The following is a 24,420-nucleotide window of genomic DNA, read 5'->3' on the forward strand; positions in this document are numbered from 1 at the left end:
GGAAATGCAAATGTGAGCTAAAAGAAAACATGCCAGCATAGCAGAGCGCTGTGCCATCTCCCATGGAATATAAAGATGTGGTGCTGTAACACCTCTGGCTCGCTATTGCTGAGCCTGATTGCTACCAGTACTCGCCCTCTTTGACACCCAATATTGGACTGTTAAACTCCTCCTATTTGCGCATCTCATGTGCAAAGCAAGGAATTCCCATTAAGCTACAGAAAAATCACTCTGCTTACTGGTATTACCCACAGCGAGGGCAGCTTGATGTAAAGCAGTTATCAAGCCCTCTGCCACCTCTGGCTGAATGCTGTGAACAAACGGACAGTTTTCCCCAAGACTTTCAGGTAGACTAAGAACCAAGGTCATTGAACAGCGCTGACAGAACAACTCGTACAATGACACATTACAAATTTCTGAGTGAACAGGTAAGATAAAGTCTTTCCATTTCAGGATTAGGTAGGGAGTAGAAAGAGACAGCAGAGAAACGGAAAAAAATCTGCATTTCTAGAGTCTGAGGCAGATACCATGTGCTGCATTAGAGTCATGGTGCTCAAAACGGTACATGCAGAAAACATTAAACCCAAAATATTACAGTGCTGTGGACTGAGATGGAAAGCGTTTCTCGAGCTCCTCCACAACGCAGCTCAAGCCGCCGTTCTGCTGGTTGTGCTCAGCCGCAGCCTTGGGAGTTGGCAGCTCTGGTGTTGCGACTGGTTTGAGCTTAGAGATGTGCTTGGGCAGAACGTGGTTTTTGTCTATTTGGCTGTACATATTGGCCACGGACTTTTCAATCGCTGCTAAATTCTGAATGTTTTTAAGAATACCTTTCAGCTCCCTACGGGGAGGTGGCTCTGGCACTGTGGCCGGTGGTGGTACAGCTGGCTGTTTGGCAGGGGATTTTGAATGCTTTGCGGGGGGAAGGTGTTGGGTGCTAGGAAGAGATGAAGAAGAAGGAAGAGAAGCGGGAGGCAGAGCTGGAGGATGGGGTGGCAAAAGAGGAGGGGATGGAGGTGGAGGAGGCAGCAGAGGAGGAGGGGGTGGGGGAGTTTTAGGCGGGTCTGGAATGTTTTCTGTAACTTCTCCTTTGGTCTGAGGAGCTAGAAAACTTTGGCAAACGGGTTTCTTTATCCTAAAAGACGGAGGAGTTGGCTTGCGAGTTGGTGGAGGAGAAAGTTCTTCAGGATAGTCATGGTGAGTGATGATTACAGAGGGGACCGCAGAGGGCTCCGGCTCAACTGCTCCGCAAGGTGTTGGAGAGGACAGAGGAGAAGAGCGAAGGCAAGGAGAAGCAACCAGACTTTTAGGAGACTGCTCTAGCACGTTATCTCTTTCTTGCAAACAGATGCTGTGCGTTGGTGAACGGGTGGACTTGACATCAGGAGATTTCACTTGCTTCATTTCCTGCAAAGCCTGCTGCTCAAATTGTCTTGCCTTCTCTTTTACAGTTAATGTGGGGCCACTTAATTTTTGAAATAGCGGACTGCTAATGTCAACTGCGCTACGCTGATTTTCAGTTCCTTCATTCTCTGCTTTGAGTCTTTCCTGTTGCCACTGAACGGGGTCCATGATAACCGGCCTGCTCAGAGAACCAGGCGCGTGTCTCTTAGTAACGTGAGCTGGCACTGTCCACGCACGGTGACTGCCTCCCAAAGAGGCATCTCTCAAGACTAACTGCATAGGAGAAAGGGTATCTAGGGCATCGCTTCTTTTCCGCAGTAACCCAGCAGCAGCGGGACTCTGAGTGATACCTTCCACATACAGTGGGTTTTGAGTAGTTAGTGGGTTCTCGTCAGATAAGAAAGTAATGTTACTTGAAGATTTGGGGAGGTTATTGTTCAGTGATCCATTGATATTAGATTGCTTGTGAGCCTCAATAGCACGGGAAGCAAAGCTGCTTATAACTCTCTGCCGATCTCCTTCTTCTAAGACTGACTTTTTTCCCCTGCTTTGTTGGAAATGGTAGAGAAGAAAAAGACTTGAAAGAAAAGAAGATAATCACATGTAAGGAAACATGCATGGACATAGATTTTTATGAGAGAGAAAAAACGAACTTATGATATGAATCACAGCCATAACATTACTTCCAGCAAACTACAACTATCCAACAGAAAAAAAGTATACTAGACTACTGGGCAAGACATTTACTTTCACATCTTCATTAGGGAGAAGGACTTGCAGAGGAGGAGACACTAAAACAATTTTCTGTCTACTCAACAAGTTCAGAAATTGCTGACCTCTTCTAAAGCCTTAGATTTTGGAAGAATCAAGGTCGGTACGGTGATACAAATCATCAATGCAACCTAGTATTTCTATGCAGTTGTTCTGTGAGTTTATTCATCCCCATCACTGACATGGCAGCGGCACCGTTGCCATACAGCGCACAGCCAACACAGGATATTCACAGGAATTTTTAAGGTAAGCCTATTCTATAATAATTGTGTGTCAAACCTCCGCTAATGTATAAAAGTGTGTATGATTAAGAGCCAGTAAGCGTGCCTGTGCTATCTTTTAGAATTAGAACTGTTCTCCAAGCCAACATGAGCCTGAAGCCATGGCCACAGGAGAAATCAGAAGTGCCCCCAGGCTCAATCAAAGCTCAGAGCTGTAAGGTGTAAGCCAAAAGGAGCTGAAGCCAGTCAGCACATATGCATGCTGTGCTCCTGACCATTCTTCTGAGACTGAATTTTGAAGAATTGTCACTGCAAGCATTCAGTCTCGTTTTTACAATACATGCATTGATGCAGAGGTATCAGTATGTGTATGAATTTCATCTCTGCATCATGTCAATGTGTGAAAATCTCCTGTAGTTTGATTACACTTTATTTCTGGTCCAAAAGTACAATGCCTCACTATTTTCTGGAATTTATCTAGCACCTCGGAGTGCCTCTTTAACCTACCTCCCTCAAATACTTCTAATACCACAAATTTTTGAGCAGGTTATAAGGTGAGCAGTATATCAGTATCAGCATCCTCAGTTTGTCTGCTAGAAAAGAGTGCCCTCGGAGTCCTGCTTTAAGTAATGCTTACCACCTGGGGCTGAAAATAAACTTATTTCCCTTCAATCTGTGAAAAATTCAAGATATTGGCCAGCTGCAGTTATAGTTAAAAAAGAAACCCTTGTACTGTCTAACAGATGATTCCCCTTGTCAAAGTGACTCAAAATGCGTTTCCATGGCTGCCATATAAAGATTAATTGTAACCAACCAGATCCCTGTCTAGCATAGGGAAGTAAGAAAACAGTCTTAAAAAAGACAGCTACTCCATAAGCTCTCTGGGAAATTTTAAATATATCTGCAGGACAGGCAATGGGGAGAATATGGTACTGTAAGGAGACACTGTGGAGAGTGGGGTGTAAAGATTACCTTACTGCTTTTGTAGAATCTGTTTGCAACTTCACTGCTTTTGCCATTAGGGAAGATGCTTTGCTGTTACCTCATGTGTTCAACGCCACAGTGAAAGCCTTCACCTTTTCTTAAGCAACTGTGGCTAAAGTATATCATGAGAGTAATGATATCTACATGCAAAAAAGCAATTCAAAATACCACTGAAACTATTTTTAGAGATTCCAAGCCGTCTCAGCAGAACTGGAATTAAAAACTCCCACATTTACAAAGATTTGAGTTATATTCTGTTAACGTCTGAAAAGAAGGAGTAATAGAAAAGTTACAACACTTTCCATTTCTGCATGCATGCTGGAAGAAGAGGTATTATTACACCTCTTGGTCAGACTGTCCCATTACGTAGATATCTGAGGGGAGGGCTCACTTTTCCCATTCATTGCAAGTGAACAGGAACCAGCAAAACCACAGAGAGTAATATTAGTGCACAGCATAAACTCTTCCCCAAGCACCGCGATTCTCCAAAAATCATTATGCCTTTGGACAGAATATAATCATGTACTGTAGATAACTGTTCAAGTGTAGAGCTGGATGAAAAATAATTGATTTTCACACTATCAATAAACTAATTCTTCATTCTCAAACAGCGTACTGTGAGATTGGTCAAGCATCCTCCGTCTATTTAGAGATGAGTGAAATAAACGATTCTGAACTTGAAGGAAGCCCTCCAGTAGAAAGCTCATGCAAGATGACATAACCTTTATGCTACTGGAACGGATTATTTCAAAAGCTTCTCAGCTCCTTCCTCGCTTCACCTGAGTCCTCTCGGATGAGATGATCCTAAAATCACCTTCTGTTTATGTACAGGTATTTTAACCAATGAAAGCATCAGCTCACCAGTATGCATATCTTCATGAATTGAAAGATGAGCCCACTTTGCAAGGATTTACAAATAGCAGACTAAAAAAATTTTGCTTGCATCCAATGATAACAACTTAAGTCCATGAACTGAGAGCAAATCTTTCTGCCCGCACCCAGGACTTTATTTATTTAAGCAAGTGGGACTATTTGGCTTTAGAAATAATACCGTTCAAGTTCAGCAATCATATTTCATCTCTAGTTCCTACAAAAGGATGAAGAGGCATACAGGTATTGGGACTGCACAGTAAATGTCTTTCCTGCACTTGATCAATGGACAAACAAAAAATGAGTTTCGGTCTGCAAGGTTTTATGGGGTGTAAGGAAAGGAAAACTAGCATTTCTAGTAGCTATGAATATTAAGACAATGAAATGAGCTTACTTACTGATGCCTATGTGTCCAGACAGAGGAAAATGAAAATTATGAGACAAGGCAGATTTAAAACTAAAGAGCTTGGTTTCATTTCATTTGCTACAAACACCAAACTAAGAAAACAAGACACAAGGCAGTGCTGCAAATGAAAGATGACTCTCAAGACAGCTGAAGGCAAGACATGTTTTACTAAAATTCATATTAAAAGTTAGTAAAAGATACTTCCTAAGGAATAATTTCCTAGGTTACCTGTGCCTTGAAATCAAATAATTGGCAGCAAAAAAAAAAGAAAAAGATTTTTTGTACTTGTTTTTATTGTATTACTGAATTTTTTTAAACTCCTAAGAGTGCTCATTTATTTTTGAAAGATTTCTATTAGTGGGTGTTTGATCAGTTCCTTAACATAACAGATGATAGCTGTATGCAAATCCATCATGGAAAAGGTATTCCAAATACACAATCTTACTTCAGTGCTCTGAAAACTAGTTCTAACTCTCAATATCAGTATACAAATTGACACCTATAGGTTTCAGTACTAAAACATGAAAAATCTTTGCAGGTAAAATAGCCCAGCAAAATGAGGCTGATTTGGGTTTAGCCGAAGGCATTAATTGGAGTACAAAACACAGATTCAACCACTGGGACATCCAATCCCCGCTGATTATCTGCCATTATAATCAGCAGAAGTCACTCGTTAGTTTCAACAAGTACTTAGTCAGTTGAAAAGAAGCAGGAATTCTACCCAGCATTTCACAGCATATGTAAGTGTACAGATGTGATCCTATTTGGTTCACAAGCAGAAGTGCTCACATTCAGAGATGTGACTATATGCTCCCTTCCTGCCCAAGCCCTAACATTTCACAGAGGCAAAAGGTTGTAAGGAGGGAATCCAGCATTTATGAGAAGCAGTTCTTGCTTCTAGTATAGTTCCCGTCTCCATGTATAAAAAACCTCAAGCTCAGAAAAAAAAGAAAAAGAAAAAGCTCATTTCAAACTGAGAGACTGCTTTCAGATGGCTAAGAGTTAAAGCAGCAGTTATATGCCTTGTCACACCGCCTCGACATTTAATCAACTCAATCACAGCATCTTTGTCATTTCAACACTTGGAGCTAAACAAATTATGACAGAAAATACAGAAGTTGACACCAGTAGCTCTGTCTCTCTGCCTGCAAACATTATTATTGCCATGCTCTTCAGTGTCACTTGTTTTTAAAATATAAACATAGATGAATAAGAGTGGCAAGGTTATCAGCAACACTCCCTTCCTATAACACAAATATTAATTGGCTGTCCTCTGCTGTAACTGAAAGTTAAATTCCTGTTGGACTCCATAAACTTCAGATTTACAGAAGCATGAAAAGGTAGGCATCTCTGCAACATTATGAGCAAGAAATAGGTAAAAGATGCATCCACTGCTCTGCCAGTGGTTCCTCTACACTGGCAGTTCCTTAATATTTAATTTTCAAATGGTTTTGACTGAAAAAAAAATAGCAAGAAAATAAAACAATGCTTTATCAAATATAATATTTTATACTACAGCAAATGAGGGGTTTGGAGCAGCAATGTTACTCGACGTGCTCACTCAGTAGCTTTGGAAAAGGTTGGCATGGGTTTCTATAAAGAAGCCATCTTGGCTCATCCTGACAGCAAAGGCTGCTGCTCTCAAAAACCCCCATCGGATCATGCCTTAATTCTTGCCAAATTAATACCTGCTAGATATTCCCCTCTGCACTAAGAGAAATCCTCCTTAGCAGGTTAATTTTTTTCTAAATCTCCTTACAGAGTCCTTCTGTTTCTTTTTCAGATATGCGAGAACCCCAAGGAGCTGGAGAAACATCCCTTCACAAAGGAAAGATTTCTCCAAGTGACATCGCTGCGAAGCGAATCATGGCTTCAGTCATTCCCATGTTGATGTATGGCAAGGAATACTTACATGGTGCTGTCACCAAGCTCTTCATAGAGGTTATTGGCAGCAGTGCTTGTTGGTTTGCCTGCTGGTAGGGCCATCTGGATTCTTGCAGTCTTAGCACACTCAGCCTGTCGCCTTTGGTAAGCCGTGTAGGGATGGAGAAACAGACTGGTTAGAAGCACTCTGAGACCTAAGAGAAGCTGTGAATTTGTCTAGTTTTTGGGTTGTTTGTTTGTTGTTGTTGTTGTTTTTTGCTGAAGCTTTCAAAACATTCTTGTCTCTCAACTTCTAAAGAGAAGAAGTGGTAACATGAGTTTCTACCCATCTTTTTCATCTCCCCATTAGCTGTTCTTTCCTGGGGAAATCCCAGAGCTCCTCATGGTCAGAAACCTCCTGACCTGAAGCATGCCACTTTACAGCAAGAAATTCCAGGCTCTGGCACTGCTCTCATCAGGATGTTTATCTATACTGATGGCCCAAGCCCAACAGTGGAGAGAACACACTCCTTTGATCGGCTGCTTCATTCAAGAGCCAGAGATTGTGATTTCAAACACCCCCTGGCAAAGTTTACTCTAACACTTACAATTCCTCTCTCATTGCATTTGCTTGGTGAGTTTTTCTCTCATTAGTTTTCCTGATTTTTTTTTTTTTTTCCCTATAGATAAAATCACTGTAAAAAAAAAGAAATTCTATTGTCCATATCTAGAAAATGAAACCCATGCCTTCTCATTTGCACACCAGTCTGACGTGCACTTGCTTGTTTGAGGAATACTACGCAGGGAAATCCATTTTTGTTCTCAGTGGGAAACAGGCTCTAATGACAGCATTATTTAATGTGTTAGCATGCATTAATAAAACACAGAGTGTAGCCATACAAATAGCACTGAAACACCTTGCCACACGTGATGCTCAGGACCAAACAGGAGTGTAGGAAGCGAGTCTCACTGAATTCCAGTCACCCTTCTCAAAGAAACTAACATTGGTAAGCTGTCAGCATTCCTATTCAAACTATTAGAAACAAACCAGAAAATAAATACTTACTCTTTGAATCTGTTTTGTTATGCAAGAAAAAAAATGAAGAGATAAAATGGAAGGTTAAATTAATTCTGTTTGCAAGCAATTGTCCTAAACAGTGAAACTAATAGGAGTGATAAACTAGATGCTACTTAATTATTCCATACATAAAATTAGAGAATTAATGACATGTTTAAAGAATCATAATTTCCAGAGCTGAGCAGTGTTTAAGCTGCTATTTGCAATACTCTTGGAGCAATTCTGCAGTCAGCATAAACATGAATTACAGCGGGGAAAATTGCTTTGGGCTTACAGAAAACAAATCCCTGCCATGCACACAGGCAGAAAAGATGGGAAAAGAGGATAGTGTGGTATTTCTTCAGCAGGTAGACTATTGGGGATGAGTTTTTGTAACTCTTTCTCACTTTTACATGTGACGGAAAACGTCTTCAGTAGGGAAGGAATGTTGGTTTTAGTTTCTGTTTAGAAGACAGTGCTTTTTGTACATGACATAAATGATGTGCCTACCTTCTGGTGGCAAACTGGACAGTGTATTTCAAGGGCACGATTTAACAGCAAGGAATAATGAGTTTCTGGCTTGTTTACAAAAGCCATAAACGTAGGCACTGAGCCACAGTCTGACAGCGATAATTTTCCACGTAGAAGATAACTCATGTAATTTAACTAGTATTTATAAAGATTTAGTAAGTGAAATGAATTCACTGTATGTTAACATCATCATTGGTCTGGAAAGCACTGAAAAATGGACCTATTGCACGTAAAAAGTTTTAACGGTGAGAAAATCTTATCATTTCCATTGCATGTGCTGTGAGTATGACAGTTACGTTTTATCCCACTATAATTTCCACACTCAGTGGCAGACCGAAGCATCTACTTTGCCAGACTGTTATCAGGAAAAATACTGAAGTGCCTTTCAAAAAGGAGAAAAAGGCTCTAATGACCACATAGCTTAGGTTAGCTTTTGGAAGTTACTAACGCTAAAATGCCTTTACATTTTCTTCGGTCCTCTTCAGTGATACATTTTCCATAAAGGTATAGTGTACATATGTTGGTCTGCTATAAATCCAACTCCAAATCATACTTCTACAAAATTCAAATGTGATTTTTCATGAAATGAAGCTAGGAAGATTCCTTAGAGCTCCTCAACAACCAGTATTGAGGAAAAATTTTGCTATTAGCTCTCTTAAGGAAATGGGCAACTTGGATAATAAAGGACGAGAGGAGAGGAGAGGATGAGAGGAGAGGAGAGGATGAGAGGAGAGGATGAGAGGAGAGGAGAGGAGAGGAGAAGATGAGAGGAGAGGAGAGGAGAGGAGAGGAGAGGAGAGGAGAGGAGAGGAGAGGAGAGGAGAGGAGAGGAGAGGAGAGGAGAGGAGAGGAGAGGAGAGGAGAGGAGAGGAGAGGATGAGAGGAGCGGATGAGAGGAGAGGATGAGAGGAGAGGATGAGAGGAGAGGATGAGAGGAGAGGAGAAAATGAGAGGAGAGGATGAGAGGAGAGGAGAAAATGAGAGGAGAGGATGAGAGGAGAGGAGAGGAGAGGATGAGAGGAGAGGATGAGAGGAGAAGATGAGAGGAGAGGAGAAAATGAGAGGAGAGGATGAGAGGAGAGGAGAAAATGAGAGGAGAGGATGAGAGGAGAGGAGAGGAGAGGATGAGAGGATGAGAGGAGAAGATGAGAGGAGAGGAGAGGAGAGGAGAGGAGAGGAGAGGAGAGGAGAGGAGAGGAGAGGAGAGGAGAGGAGAGGAGAGGAGAGGAGAGGAGAGGAGAGGAGAGGAGAGGAGAGGAGAGGAGAGGAGAGGAGAGGAGAGGAGAGGAGAGGAGAGGCTGTTCACCAATTTAAAAATGGAGAGAGAAGGGCATGGTGATACAGACTGATGTATGCAAAAGCTTAATGCAGCTCATCACTGGAGAAGATGCATAGAATTATTTATGGTTTGATTTTGTAATGATTGATCGTCCCTTGCTTTGGGCATGCATGTGGAATAAGAAATATTTTATGAGAAGCTAAATAATTTTTAGCGGACCTGAAGTTGTTCATTTCACATGAACTTGTTAGTGATCTCAGTCCTTTAATTAGCTTGTTAGCTCAATTACTTAAAACTCTATGTCTATGAAAGACGAATGGAAATATCAAGCAGGTTCTTTCTGGTTATTTTGATTTGGATAGTGCTAAAATGGCATAAAATCAATTCTTCATTAAAGGTTTGCAATTAAGAAGCACACAGCTTGGGAAAAAAAACATGAATATTTTAGGATTTAAATAATAAAACAGTTAAGTCCACCTCTTCTTCTGCCTGAGCTACACAATCTGATATTGGATTCACTTACTGAGCCAGCAATCTTTGTCTGTTTGTTTGGCAAGGAATCCAGGTCTTGCATTTCAAACGCCTGGCTTTTGGTTTTGTGTTTCCTGATCTCATCCAAAACAGTTACTGACCACAACCTCAGAAATATAACAAGACATTTCCTGGGCCTTTTCTTTCTGTGCAAACCCTCACCAAGCCTTAACCAACTACTGTGACTTGAGGAATGTTGAATATATTTTCCTGTATGCAGACTGGTAAGAAAGGAAATCTTTCAAAACGCTGCAGCTAAGGAATGTAGCATCCTCTCTACAACTTTGCAATCACAAAAAGGAGTAAGAATACTTACTGTCTGTAGCTGACCATGACTATTAAAATAGCTGGCATGCAGCACAGGATGATAATGACGGCCAGAGCCAGCAATGCACCTTCTGTGTAGCCTACAGCTTGCGCCTGCTTCTTGACATTTGCTACCACGTCCGGGGTGCGGATCTCCAGGATGCGTCCCCCCTGTCCCAGGTACGGCTGAAATTCTTTATTGATATCCAGCAGTTTGCCATCGAGGAACCTTCAGCGCCAAAACAGGAAACCGTGATAGCCAAGGTCATTAACTGTGTTCCAATTACTGTGCAGCCGGGCTAATAACTCCGCTCTGATAAGGCACATACCCCTTCTTTATGTACTTAAGAATCTTTGTAATTCCCCGTAATCTCTTTGTCAGCGATAACTCCAATGTATTTAAAGCCAGAACGCAGTTTAAACACTGAAAAGGAGAGGTGAGCTGAAGCTTATTCTCATTTCTAGGGGCAAAAAGTTCTTCATGCTGTAGAATAGCAAGGTAGAGTTTGCTTTGTGCTTATTTCTGTAGTGCTCTGTTGCAAAGGATTAACTAACCCTCGTGCACACATCCTTTAAGACTAAAGTTCAACTTGATGCTAATCTAAAGGCAGCTAATTTGGAAAGAACTTCGCTCAGTTTCTTAGAGCAATTTGTTTTTGGTGGCAGATACATCCATTTTGTTCCCTTTTGACCTTCCTTGCAATAGAGAAAAATATACTAAAATAAAAAAATATAAAAATACACTAAGATTAATAATTCCCTGCTCATGCAGCTGCACAGCTGCGACAATTCTGAACCTTCTTCTCGTATCTGCTCTGTCTAGTTAGGCTCCACATCTCTACTGTTTTCTTAAACCATAGTGCTGATGCTTCGTAATGAACTATTTGAAAGACTTTCTGGCTCTTCTTAAGGATAGCAGGAGGAAAGCACAAAGGGATAATGATGAGATCAGCTCACCTCCAGTGGGAATGAACACCAGAGTTGCTGAATGATGTGTCCTTTCAAAATCTGGCACAGCATGGAGGTTTTTCACTGGCTTTGAGCTATTCTATTTCAGAGCAACCTCCCAGTTAAGTTAATTTTTAGGTGGTATTCAGTAGCCCTACAAGGCACAAAGATTAAATCTCAGGGATTAGCTAACCAAGGGCTCTTGATGCTCCCTGCAAACTACAGCAATGTTTGTCTTCTGCTCAACTTCAGATTTAGTGCACCACCTAAGAAAGGAGCTTGAAGAGCATAATTATCAAGGCTAGCAAAGTCTGTGAAAGAGCAAATGTGATGGAAGAAGTTGACTGTCTGATCTGGCAATTGGCTGCTTCAAGAGGGGGCAACCAGATCTTAAGAAAGTTCTTTCATTTCCCATCTAATTGAAAATATTCTATTGGGTGACTTTTTTTTTTTTTTCTGGACAAAACCCAGTATTTTTGCTAACAAAATTTGCTTTGGGAGTTATTTAGGGCAGGGCTCAGATTTCCAAAATAAAATAAAAATTCTTGAATCACTTTGGAAGTGAGGGTTGAGTGTTTCATAAGCTGCCAAGTAGTTTCCTTAAACTCCAGCCACAAAGTTCAAAGCGAGGGGCACTCACCAGGATGAAGAGGATCCAGCTGGCTCTGAGCTATAGCAGAACTCTGAGTATCAGTTTTATGAAGCCAGGCTCAAAGAGGAGCCTTAGCTACTCACACACCTGCAATCCTACAGAAGCAAACCAAGGCATCCTGAAGAACTGTTTCCCTTTGTATTACTATGCTCTTCTGATCAACTCAACAATATTCAACAACTAATGCTGTGGCTTCTTCCACAAAGCATTTTTTGTGTAACGGAGCAAAAATCTCTATTCACAGCCTGAAGATCTGCAAAGATAGTTTGCAAAAAAAGTACAAAAACAGCTCTAATTCTTTTGTTGTACGCTAGATGTCAGTGGTGCCTGCTGCAAATCCTTGTTAGCCAAACACAGCATTCAGCTAGGACAGCATTAAATCTCTGCAAGGTTTTAATGGCCTCTCTTAAAAATTCTGTTAGCATTTTCTTGACAAACCCTATTTTACCAGGTTCGTAACTCAACAGTGCACATTAACTCCATCACAAAGCATGACACACAGTGCAAAAGGATTCAGACAGGGTAAGCGTTTTATTTCTAATGGTGGACATTTTCCACTTAATGTATGCAGGAAAATTTTTCTGAATTCCACTTCTTTATGCTCTAATAAATCAAATATCCTTTCATACGAAAGATAAGAAAAAAAAAAGAAGCTGATCATTTCAAGTCTGCAGTACTATCTATCTAAGTGGCCTCAAAGTCTTTTAGGGGTATGACAAAGGAGACAATATCAAAGTGTAGTTACTATTCGGACATGTTTCAGCCTAACAAGACAGATTCCTGGTTAATAAAGATGTCAGGGAATCAGTTGTAGGAGTCCTAAGGTAAAGGATGAATTTCTCACTGTTTATCAGTCTAACAAAGTACAGGACAGGGGAAAATGAGCAGACAGACAGAGATTTTCCCCGGCTGGCAATTAGGAACACAGGGCAGCTGTTATACTGACGATTTCTAAGCTATGCAACCTGACTATACAACATCTCTCCCATCACACCCCGTTGTTTTGATTGAAGCTTTCACTGATAAATCTATTTTCTGGTAAGATCCTCAGCAGATTCCTGGCTGGCAGAAGGATGACTGTGGATCCTGGCAATCTGTTCCCAGTAGCACTGCTTTATGTCCTGTGATCTCTCAAGTGAGAAAGATTCCAGAGAAGATGGTCACAGAAGGAATTTCTTTTTAGATGTGGGTAAGTACTTGAGCTGAGTGAAATCTCTTGAGGTTCACCCACTTGATAGAGAAAACTTGTTAACTTCAGATTCCATGCTACAAAATTCTTGCTTCATTTCTCTCCTTTTAGTAAGCTGACACTTTATCACCTCTACCCTAAAGCCTGGAAAGCATTCCCCAGGGTTTTGCTAATTTACATATTTAAAAGCTTTTGAAGAGCAGGGAAAGAATTAGAAGAAAAAAAAAAAAGCTGAGCATGCAGGCACGTGGTGCATTCTAATGGGATTGTTTCTAAGTTGATAATATCCCATGCATTTTCAAACCAGGCAAACGCATAACCTTCCGTTCACACTTGAAAATTTGTTTTCTAACTAGCTTAACTCTTTCTCTGTGTACTTCTGTGGATGCACGAACATCCTTGAAAAGACTTGTCTACTTTTTTCAATGGGCACCAAAATGAAGGAGGAAACGTTTTCTCCCAAAGACAGTCTGCAAGAGGAAAATGTTCTCCCTGGGGACTTGAACAAACTCCATACATAAACACCAGCAGATCCACGGGGTGCTTTCCAAAGATGATAAGGGTTCACGGGACTTCCAACTACCATCAGGGTCACAGATTTTTCCGAACTTGGGCAGCACCACACATTCTTATTTTTGACCTTGTGTATTTTTATTGGGTTCCCACCTCAGCCATACTCCCAACTCCCAACCAGTGATGACTGGAAGAACCCAAGAAGGACTTGCTGCTCCCAAGACTGAAAAAGACTGTATGACTGAGATGGTGGGAGACTGGAGAAACACCAGAGAAAAGTGTAAGCGATTAAAACGTGTAAAATGTGTTTCAAAGTCCAGAACACAAAGAACTTGTCAAAAAATTAAGAGGATGACGTGATCATAAGCTTTTGGTAGAACAAGAAATTAAAAGCACCAATTGGGTGTTTCAAACTAGCGCTCACAGTTGTAATAAAATTCAATGGTTGAATCCAGACAAATTTAAAAAAAAGGCAAAAAAGCTGTAGTTTTTGACAGTAAAAATAATTACCTCTGCAATAACACCACAAAGGTTGTGGTTGATTGGATTTTCTTGAGCAGTTCCTTTGCTGAAAGATGTGCTCAAAACAGAATCAATTCTGGGAATTCCTATGGCCTTTATTATACCAGGTCAGACTGATCGCAGTCATCTTTTCCAACCTATAAACTCTGAATATATGCAGAGCTTTAGTATGCTATAATTCATCTGTACTAAATTAAGAGCTCGAGAGAACAAGCCCTTTTTCAATCACAGTCCACTGAGATAGCTCACAGCCATTTGCTTTATAGGTTTGCTTTATAGGTAGACTGAGGTGCTGCTTTATGCCATCACGGAGCAGTCTGGTCTAGTTTTCATTGAGATAAAAAGCAAACACAGAAGTGCAAAAGAAACAAAAAGAGTCAGCTTTAGAGGAAGACTTCCATTAGTGTTTTCCTTGATACGCGTGCAGAACGTTCGAACAAACACAGTTATTGGGGTAGTTCAGTTCACGGGAGTGGATCTCAAGCTGCATGCACTGCAGAAGTAGGCACTGTACGCTGGTTTCTTCAAAGGATTTTTTTCTGTTCCTGTTGTGTCAACCCTACTACCCAAGTACTTTAGGGTAGTTACTAACAGAGACAGACCAAGAGGCTTCAACACAGTCCCTAGAAGCGTGAAAAGCATGACAAACAATATACTTACTTAAAAAGTTCATTCCTCATTATAGCTCTGTTTGTTTGTGGGTCAATTGCGTAGACCATGAGGTCAGACTTGGTATAATCCTCTTCGGAGTATCCATCCCCAAACCTCCGCGCGCCAATGGATTCCACCACAACGGTTGCACCAGGAATCTGATCTTGGACATAGCGTTCCAGAATCCTAAAGGTGACACGAAGGAGATACTACTAGACAATAACCACTGACTCGGATGGTAACTTTTAGCGCACTTTATTCAAAAAACTCCACTCCAACATAACTTCTTGAATGCTCAACTCTTGGGAAAAGCTTAGCAGTGTTAGGAGAGGTCATCAGAAACAGTGTCCTTAAGTCCACCACTTTGTACTTATGACATCAGTTGAGTTTTAAATGGCTCATGGGAAACACCGTCTATATTTCACCCCCCAAAAAACACCACCCTGTCATCCTTTTATCAAGCCATATGATTTCAGAGCTCTTCAGTTCCAGCCTCACACAGTGAGCATACAATAAACTGTCACACCCAGAAACAACAATTTCAACCTCCTTCTGTGCGATATTTCCTCTGGTCCCCTAACACAGCATGACGTATCAGGTGCCAGAAGATCTGCTACTCTGGAAGGCATGAACAAGCTTTACAGCTGTAAGAAAGCTGGAATACCGGGTTGACAGGTTTCCCACAGAAAATAATAAAACATATTGCAAAAGTTTAGCAAGCAGAAGAAGGATAAGTTGGAGGCTGCTATGCCCAACGTCACAAGGACATAACAACAATAAACCAAAACAAATATGTCCTTTTCCAAAGAGGAGGTTTAATTACAATCTGCCACAATGCAGAAAGGCACACTGCAGATATAATAGTGTGACAATACAAAAGAACACTACAATCCTGAAAACATAAAACCTATTAGATAAAAATCCTTCTTTTCATTTTGTCATTTGTTTGTGATGATGCAGCATACTAATATTGAAGATAGTTCCTTTTTTTTCTTTTCTGACTACTTACTGTCCAGATACATCTTACTATACGCTTTGGCAGACTTTGTTCCTCATTCAAAATGTCACATTTTTCTGCAGCTTTCAATGAAGAACTGCTTATGGGGTTATTCATAAAATGCGATATTATTCCGACAATATTTAAAAAGGCAAAATGAGAATGGACGTCTGCAGAATGTCCCTCCAAACAAAGAAATCAGATGTGATCATGCTGAAGTGTCTGTGGTAGGTCTGCAGAAGCAAAAATGTCAATGGTGCAAGGACATCACTGAGCACCTGACAAGTTTTTGCACAGACAGCAAGCACACCTGAGCCCCAGATGTAGGATTTTATAGGGAAGTTATGCTTGTAACTCACTGCTGATCTAACGAGCAATTTTAAAAAGGGCAGTATCTTACTGTAGTTAAAACATGTATTATTTCCTTCCAACTTGTTTGATCTGCTGCTCCGATGGGGCCAGTGAAACCTCCTGTAGCAGACTGCTCCTGTGTACCTGCACCATTGCTTATCCAACCACGAGGAGATGCAGTGGTATTACAGCTCAGCTGTACACGCTTCAAGTTCTGTATGCAACAAGCAGAACTGGTGCTCCCATCAAGGCCAGCTGGGGTGAACAGGAGAGATGGTGGGGAGCCAAACTGCATAAGAATGGATGGAGCCAGGAGGAGAATGGAAAGCTGTTTAGATAGTGATATTAGGAGAGCTTTATCCACAGCTGTTGGGCACAGATAGAATTAATCCCAAAGGAAATGGGAAAATCACCCTTGCATGCTGTGGGGAGGTTTACAAACTGGGGCTGAGATGGGCAGCCCACAGAGAGGTATGTAAACAAGGGCATAAAATCAAATATCATCAATGTTGGATACAAGGGCAAAAAATAGGCAGAAATAAATAAGAGAAGCTGGAAGTTTCTTCATTCCATCAGAACTATGAGTTATTGAGGAAGTGCAGTGTTTCTGGGCTAATTTATGTGATAGAAATATTTCATCAAAAAGCAATAGCTTACTTAGGATGCAAAAGCAAGGGAATGAGAGGGAGCACGATGCATGCTCTAGGGTGCAGAGGAAGACCAATCTCATACAAAAAGTGACTACAAAATCACAGAATCACCAAGGTTGGAAAACAGCTCCAAGATCATCCATTCCAACTGTCTACCCACCACCGATATTTCCCACTAATCCATGCCCCTAGGTCCATGTGAAGGAGATAGTGGGATTCTGGAGCTTAGAAACAGAAATCAAAGAATCAGCAAGACTGGATAAGACCTCCAAGAAGTCCTACCATCCACCTGTCACAGTATTACCCACTAATCCATGCCCCTAGGTACAAAATCTAAATGTTTCTTGAACACCCCAGGTTGGTGACTCCACCACCTCCTTGGGCAGCCCGTTCCAGCACCTGATCACCCTCTTAGAGAAGAAGTATTTCCTAACGTCCAACCTGAATCTCCCCTGGTGCAATGTGAGGCCATTTCCTCTAGAAGCCACTTGCTGTTTTACACAAAATCTTCTGCAGTGGCTGAGGTTACTTTACCAACACCTTGTAACTTTGCACAACCACTGATGCACGCCATCAAGACAGAAGCATTTCCCCCAGATTTTGAAAGACACAAATCTGTCAGACGCAGGTCCTCTTCTCTCTCCATAACGAATACACACTATTAGTGCAGAGCCATTTTCGTAATGATAACAGAAGCAGCAAGAGGCAGACAGGCTGGCACAGAGCTGGCTGACCAGTGCCCCGCTGCACGCCTGCAGTTTGCAGATATGGTAAACTCTTCCCATCCCTGCCTCTGGCACACGTGTAACTGGCAGCCAGGGCACTAACCTGTCACAGCCACCTGAATAACAACAACTCTGCCAGGTAAATCTCGACAGAACAAATCCCTAAACATTAGGTGAGTACGAGGGATTAAAGAAACCGTAAGCTATCTTTAGAATGGTGTTTTGCACACGGATTCACAAAGAACAAGTCCATAAAACGTCTGCTTCCCTCATTAGCATACAATCCTCTTTTGGTACTGCAAGGGAGTTTGCTTCCTTGCACACAACTATTATTTTCCCAACACAAAACAGCCTGCAAAGTTGGATGGTTCTAATGTTGGGTCACTTCCGGCAGAACTCCGTAATAAAATTCCCTCTCACAAATTCCTGGCATGGCTTCTGCTGGAATTCATTGCCACTAAGAATAGCTTTTAATAATTCAGATTGGAGAACAAAGAACAGACTACTATCAGACTTAGGCACATTGCAGCTGTTGGCTTTAACTGGCATCACAAGACACACCACAGCATGGTGGAGCATCAGTAAGATTTCATCTGAAACACACAAACTGCACGTTTAGGCTGAAATATATAAAAAAAAAACACCGAGGACTGAAAAGCAGCAATTAAAGACTGCACTTAAAGACAGGACAGTTCCCAGTGAAGTTGTTTTATAAGTCATTCACCTCAACTTAGCACGCCAACAAACTTGACTAGGTGGTCAGCTCCATCCAATACTTGTCAGAAGGCCAATTTTTAAAATGCTTGAAGTTACAACAGCACATGCAGTTCTACAATGTTTATTAGTGGAAGTTTGATTAAAACTCACCTCTTCCTTGTTAACGCAATGAGAACTGCAATCATCTCTCCACAGTGGTGTGCACGAGTGGTAGAACCAAAAATTAAGTGGCAATGATGCCTTCCTACTGCTCTAACTCTATTTAGCTCTGCAGATATACTGCAATGAAAGTTCCTCCCTGTTCATCTTCATTACTACTGCCATCCAAATTCCCATCAGCAATGCCTACGAACTGAAAGGAAGGACAAGAGAATTTTCATTGTTGCTGAGGACACAGTAATAGCCTTAAATATTCAGGGAACTCAAGTATGGTCCACCACAGGTCTGTTGGTTTCTTATGCAGCATTCTGCTTCTTGGAATGCTTCAGAAACCAGGAGGTCCAACCCTGAAGCCTGCGAAGCAGCAGCTCCAGGCAGCAGCCAGCACTGTGCATGGTGGGAGTGAGGTTGCTACAGCCCACCTGTATGGGAACTGCTTAATCACAGCCTGAACCTCTTACTGATCACCTGAGATGAGCAATGAGTCAGCCAGGGGAGCACAGTAAAGGCAATTCAGCTGTGCTGCTGGAAGGGTGGAGCCTGGCTGCACCTCTCCTAGACCCATTTAAGAGCTGACTACGAGTAGGGAAGGATTTTTTCTGGAGATCCACTCCACTGGAGTTTTCCATCTGAGCCCAGGATGCAGGTGAGTGTACTTATCATTTCTGCTTTGGTGTAACAACTATGTAGCCAAGCTCTGCTATACCATAACATCTGTATATTCATTAATTGTGAATTAATGAGGCCCACTGAGGGCTGCACCCCAGTATGGATCTAGCTCACTTGCCATCTCCTGGCATGGGAGAGATCCTGACACAAGACCTGCTGCTGAGAAAGATGCAAAGAACAGGCAAATGTAAGGCTCTTCTTAAAGTTTCCCCTGTGAAATTCTACACGAATCAGGTAATCCACCTGAAAACATGGGATATGAAATCAGCCACGGGAGAGCCCCGTGGTGATGGTAGTTCTATAAGAGTCACAGTCATTGCTCAACACTTGGGAAGGCAGCATCCAGTTTTATAGACCTTTCATTCTCAATGGCAGAGAAGATGCACGACAGGGCCTGAAAGCACTGCGACATTCCAGACATCCCTGAGCTGAGCTGCTTGGCTGCATGCGTATGCTCAGAAGCTGCTCACAAACTGAAGGAACAACTCAGTCTGAAGGATACTTTAGACTCCTGCCATTACCTCAATGTAACGCATGCACAATTTCCTCAGCAGAAAAGTCCATGGGAGAAAAAAAAAAAGTATTTCCTTTTTCTGGCAACGATAGCCTGCTGTGTTTATTTAGTTTCTGGAGCAGATGAAATTATTTTAAAAATGAAATAAGAATTGTGTTTCCTTCAGGACTCTGATATAGCAAGCACTGTGGATTCTGAGCTCTAAGCACTGAAGACCAGATCGTGTGTAACCTCTAACTGACAATTCTGGTTCCCCACGATTTCTTAGCAAAACACATCTAAACTCTTGGTATTTGGAAGTGTAAGTAAATCTGGCAACAAAGCAGAGCACAGAGCAGCCAGTGCTGTTATGCAAAATAAAGAAGCTGGAAATTAGGTTTATTTTGAACCTGAGAATGCTCCTTCTTTGCAAAAAGCTTCTGATAATGATTATTTCTACTATTCTATCAGACATAATACAAATTAGATACAAAGCATGTACCTAAGCAGGAAGGAGCACCACTGAGCCAATTTACTCTGCATGTAACAACATTAAACTATTTAGAAAACAACCAAGAGATAATGTCTTTATACCTAGTTACCCTAATCCTATAAAAGCGCATTGGGTTATTGCTCAACATAAAGGAAATTTGCTTTCTTACATATTACTTCAGGTTTTTTTCCCTCCTTTTGTGCTCATCGTGCATAATCCTGTCCTCCACAAACCCTACGCACGCTCCAGCGTTTTGTTTCAGTATCACTTCCCCAGCTGCAGGGGGAACATCACACTGCATTCAGCCAAACAGTAAGACGTTCATCCTCCCTTTGACCCAAGGACCTGTCTTCAGATTCCAGCATAAAAGTTATTTTTTACTGCTATAGCAAGCAATTTCAAAATAAAGCAGAAATTCACAGGTTCATCTGCGAAGTCATGCAGTGCATTACAGTGCTTCAGAGAAAATGCATTAGCAGAATGCATTAACAGCTGATATTCTTGTGGAAGGAGATGGCTGAACTGGTGCTTCTCAGCTGACAGTAGCATATGGAGAAGCTAAAATGGATAAGACCCTATCTTTATCATCTAATTTACTACATGTGGCCTTATTAATTAATCATCCTGATCACAGTGGGAACAAAGATCACCTAAGAAAAGGGTTGATCTCTGTTAACCACCATACACTGCAACAACTACGTGGTGTCGTTCTACAAGCAATCAAATTTAGAATCATAGTGTGGACATGAAACACAATGCAGTCATTTGGAGGGAAATGTCTCATTTCACTATTTGCTATTTTTGCTATTTACTTTAATGTGAAACAACTCAGTACAGAGCAGTGAAAGGGAAAATGGCAGAGTCATTGGTAAATTGGTTAAAATGGTGGGCCAAAGGGCTGGGAATTCTGAACTCAACTAGAAGCTCCTCAGCTCTCCATTCCAGGAGAGGGAAAAATGCTCCCCAGAGCAATACAGATAGAAAACAAGCTCAAAAGCCCTGATGTTACCAGTATGAGCATTTTGAGAAGCCTGCTTTTGCATAAGTACATGTAGGCTTCACTGCCACTTATCTTTAATGAAGTCAAAATACAAAACTGTCACCAAGACCATGCTGAAAAAAAAAAGACAATAGAAATCTCTTGATGTGGCAATGTCAGGGGTTTAGTGTCTAGATATAGTTATTATACAATTGTTACTAAATTGTAAACCAATTAGCTATAGCTGTACCTACACATTTCTCAGAATAAGGTGATTCCATCAGACTTTTTCCATGAATGACTCCACCACCACCAAGTTGGAGATTTTCTCCATATGGATGGAAATTAACCTCCTTTCATTCCATGCTTACTTTTCACCCTACCAAATTAATGGCAAAAGAAAGTTCCCCAAGCAACACTATTTCCATTTTGCAGGGATTTAAAACAGCCTTTTGAGAGGTGCATCGATGGAGTATTTCATAGAAGACCTCACTAAGCTACCCCCCATTATTCCACTTCAAGGTCACCTTCCATATGTATTGTGCATACAAAGGAAGAGACATTTCTAACACCTATCAGATGAGAGAAGCCAGAATCCTGAAGGACAGCAACATGCACGTGAATTTTCCTCTAAGCCTCACACCATTTTCTGTCACCTACAGCAGACACAAATAGACCTATCTGAACCATCATAATTGAAGTGGGTGAAAGAAATGGCAAATCTGACACTGATGTGTAGTCCACAGGATATGGAAAGCTTGTTGACGAAATTAAAGCAGCTGGTGGAAAACTGAGGTGCTTATTGAATTATGGGAAGGAATCATGACACCATCAGAAATATCAGCCGAAGACATACTCGTTTTATCTCTCAGTAAGTGAAAACTCCTATGGCAAGCAGAGAGTGATGTTTTAAATCTTTTCTTCTGAGGTGTATTTCTTGGACCATTAACCAACATACTTCTCAGGCTGTGCTGAGTAAGCCTTTCCAGTGCGAACGTTCTGAATTATGTATTTCTTAATAGCTTGTAACCACTCTCTAGTGAATGTTACAGGCGGCTGGGGACAATCTGATGTAACTTGCTCTCCAAAGTTGTTTAAATCACTTTTTTTTTTTTTTTCTTTTGTGGAGGGGGGGCAGGAAGGGGAAAGGAAAGATTGCTATAATTTCCAAAACGATCAACTATAAGTTTTGTTTTAACATAGCAAATCCTCAGTGTATTGCAATTGGTGGTTAATGGTATATTCTCAAAGCTTAATATTTAACAGCACTCCACGGGCATAAAAAGTGACACAAAAGAGCTGAATAACCTCTGGTGTGGCCAATTTTGCTAATGATAGTCTTTTTTTATGTTAATGAGTTATACCAAATGTTCTCATTTCATAAATTAATGCACCATCTGTGTTGTGGTTTAACTCATCTCTAGTGTATGAGAACCAAAAGGCTCGTTGTCAACCTCAAAGATAAGATCAGACCATTTTCTCTGTCTGGAGAATCGCCTGCTGGAAATTGGAGCTGCCATTTTCCAGGAAGGACCCTCTCTTGTGATTTTTTTCCCTTGCAACTCATGTACCTGTGCCTGTAAAGCCAAGATGGGTTTTCCATCCCACTTCCTCAAATCCCTCTGCATGGTCATGCAGGTAAAACCACAGGATGGTACACGGTGTGCATCCTCTCTCTCAAGCAGAGGAACACTTACTACTAATAGCTGAGATTTGGGTTTGCACAGGTGGGGAACAAGACATATCATCTTTGAATTGCTGGACCTCCTGGGACAGTTTCTCCATAGCCGAGACACAGGCCTGTAAGTAGGAAGAGAGACCATCTTCATATTGTCAAAGTAGCCATAGCCACTTCATCTACTGTTGGACTTTTGTCATCTTTCCAGTTCCTTCCTATCAGGGTGCTGGCATACAGTGATGGTGCATTCTGTACAACTCTCCGCCACATGGGTCGCATCTGCATCACGTTATCTGGATCCTGAAGTTTTGGTATCATCATCCAAATTAATTCTATGCATCATCTCTCTACCACAGCTAGTTCCCTCAAGCACTGGACACCTTCCTCCATGGTGGTCCATTTGCCTAATGACCAAGTTTTCCTTGAAGGGATATCTTTCCCTTACGGCTCACAAGTCACCACCATAGGGTGAAAGACTTTTCCAATTGCTTTGTCAGCGTCTCTTGCTCTAGAAAGAGATCCCAGCTGCTTGGCTTCACTGCCCACGAAGTCCAGGCTCTTGGTTCCACCAACTCAGCTCTGCACCAGCCAAGTGGCAATGTGCTCACCTGGACAATGGCCATAATCCTTTCACAAATCTCGCAGCTCAGTCCAAAGTCGGGTGGTTTAGGTCTCTTCCTTCTGCTTTTGTGATGGCCCCACTCCATCTTCTCTGTCTTCTCCAAACATATAAGCTCTCTTTGCAAAACCTTCTGACTTTCATAAGGATTTTTTCATCTTGCCAGATACTGGCACTGGTTGGTTCTCTGGTTGAGCTGTGGGATTTGTCACAGGGGTTGGAGTAACCATAAGACTGGTTGTGAAGATCGTGGTACCTGCAGGGCCCTTCAGAAGGGTGAGAGTAACCACAAGGTCTGTCAAAAAGGTCAGAGCAACTGCAGGATCTGTTGCAGGTGTTGGAGCAGCTGCAGGTTCCATCACAGGAGCTGGAGCAATCTCAAAGCCCATCATAGGAGTTGGACCAACCACAGGGCTTGCTGAGAGGGTTGGAGTGACAGCAGGATCTGTCTCAATGTTTGGAGCAACCATAGGACCTGCTTCAGGAACTGGAGCTCCTGCAGGATCTATCACAGTTGGAGGGACTGTTGCACTGTCATCAGATCCACAAGTATTCTCTTCCTCTTGAGGATGCTGAACAGCACTGAACAGAGCTTGATAGGTGTAGGGCAGGCCCCAGAACACTGCAGTGATTTGTGCCTTTTTAAGATTGCCAGAGCAACAGTAGACCTTTTCCAAATATTCTACTAGATACAGGATTCTGCAGCTATTCGGAGGTGAAGTTCCAAACCTCTGGGAGTGCCCAGTGCTCTAGGCATCTGTCCATATCATCCCAAACCCTTTGCCACTCAGAACTATCCTGCATCAGGGCAGGTCTCTGGGTGTGATATACTTCAGTAATAGTTTAATCTTAAACATAACTTGAAATACATTCATATCACATAGCAATAGGAATATGCTGGTTTGAACATCTGATGGACATTCAGAATTCTCTGTTGTAACTAGCTCTATGGAAAGAAGGAAAAGTGAAAGGAAGGCTGAGAACTGCTGCAAAGTGTCCTCCACTATCTCCTCTATAGCCGGGCTCCCCGAGGAGAGAAAGCAAAGTGTGTAATTACTGATAGTATCAACAATATGGGTTCCATAGCCCAAAGATGATTGCAATGCTGAATACATAAAAACCAGCAGTTTCTCAGCTGCCAATTTTATCACAATACAGGCCAAGGCCACGCAGCATAGCAAAATAAAAACATTAA

At 41.7% G+C, this 24,420-nt stretch overlaps 1 protein-coding gene across 5 annotated transcripts in view; it reads right to left on the reverse strand.

The window, feature by feature from the left end:
- The window catches only part of PCDH15 (protocadherin related 15), an 858,090-nt gene that overhangs the window by 18,819 nt on the left and 814,851 nt on the right, over window positions 1–24,420 (reverse strand). For all 5 annotated transcript variants that reach the window (XM_090144727.1, XM_031602523.2, XM_090144725.1 and 2 more), the window contains 3 exons: window positions 14,705–14,881; window positions 10,231–10,449; window positions 6,566–6,676 (listed from right to left, as the gene is read on the reverse strand). In XM_090144727.1, the coding sequence (XP_090000853.1) occupies window positions 6,566–6,676; window positions 10,231–10,449; window positions 14,705–14,881 (507 nt within the window). The remainder of the gene's footprint in view (window positions 1–6,565; window positions 6,677–10,230; window positions 10,450–14,704; window positions 14,882–24,420) is intronic.

This window comes from Phasianus colchicus, chromosome 8 (genome assembly GCF_987193195.1).
Source record: "Phasianus colchicus chromosome 8, bPhaCol1.hap1.1, whole genome shotgun sequence".
Classification (NCBI taxonomy): domain Eukaryota; kingdom Metazoa; phylum Chordata; class Aves; order Galliformes; family Phasianidae; genus Phasianus; species Phasianus colchicus.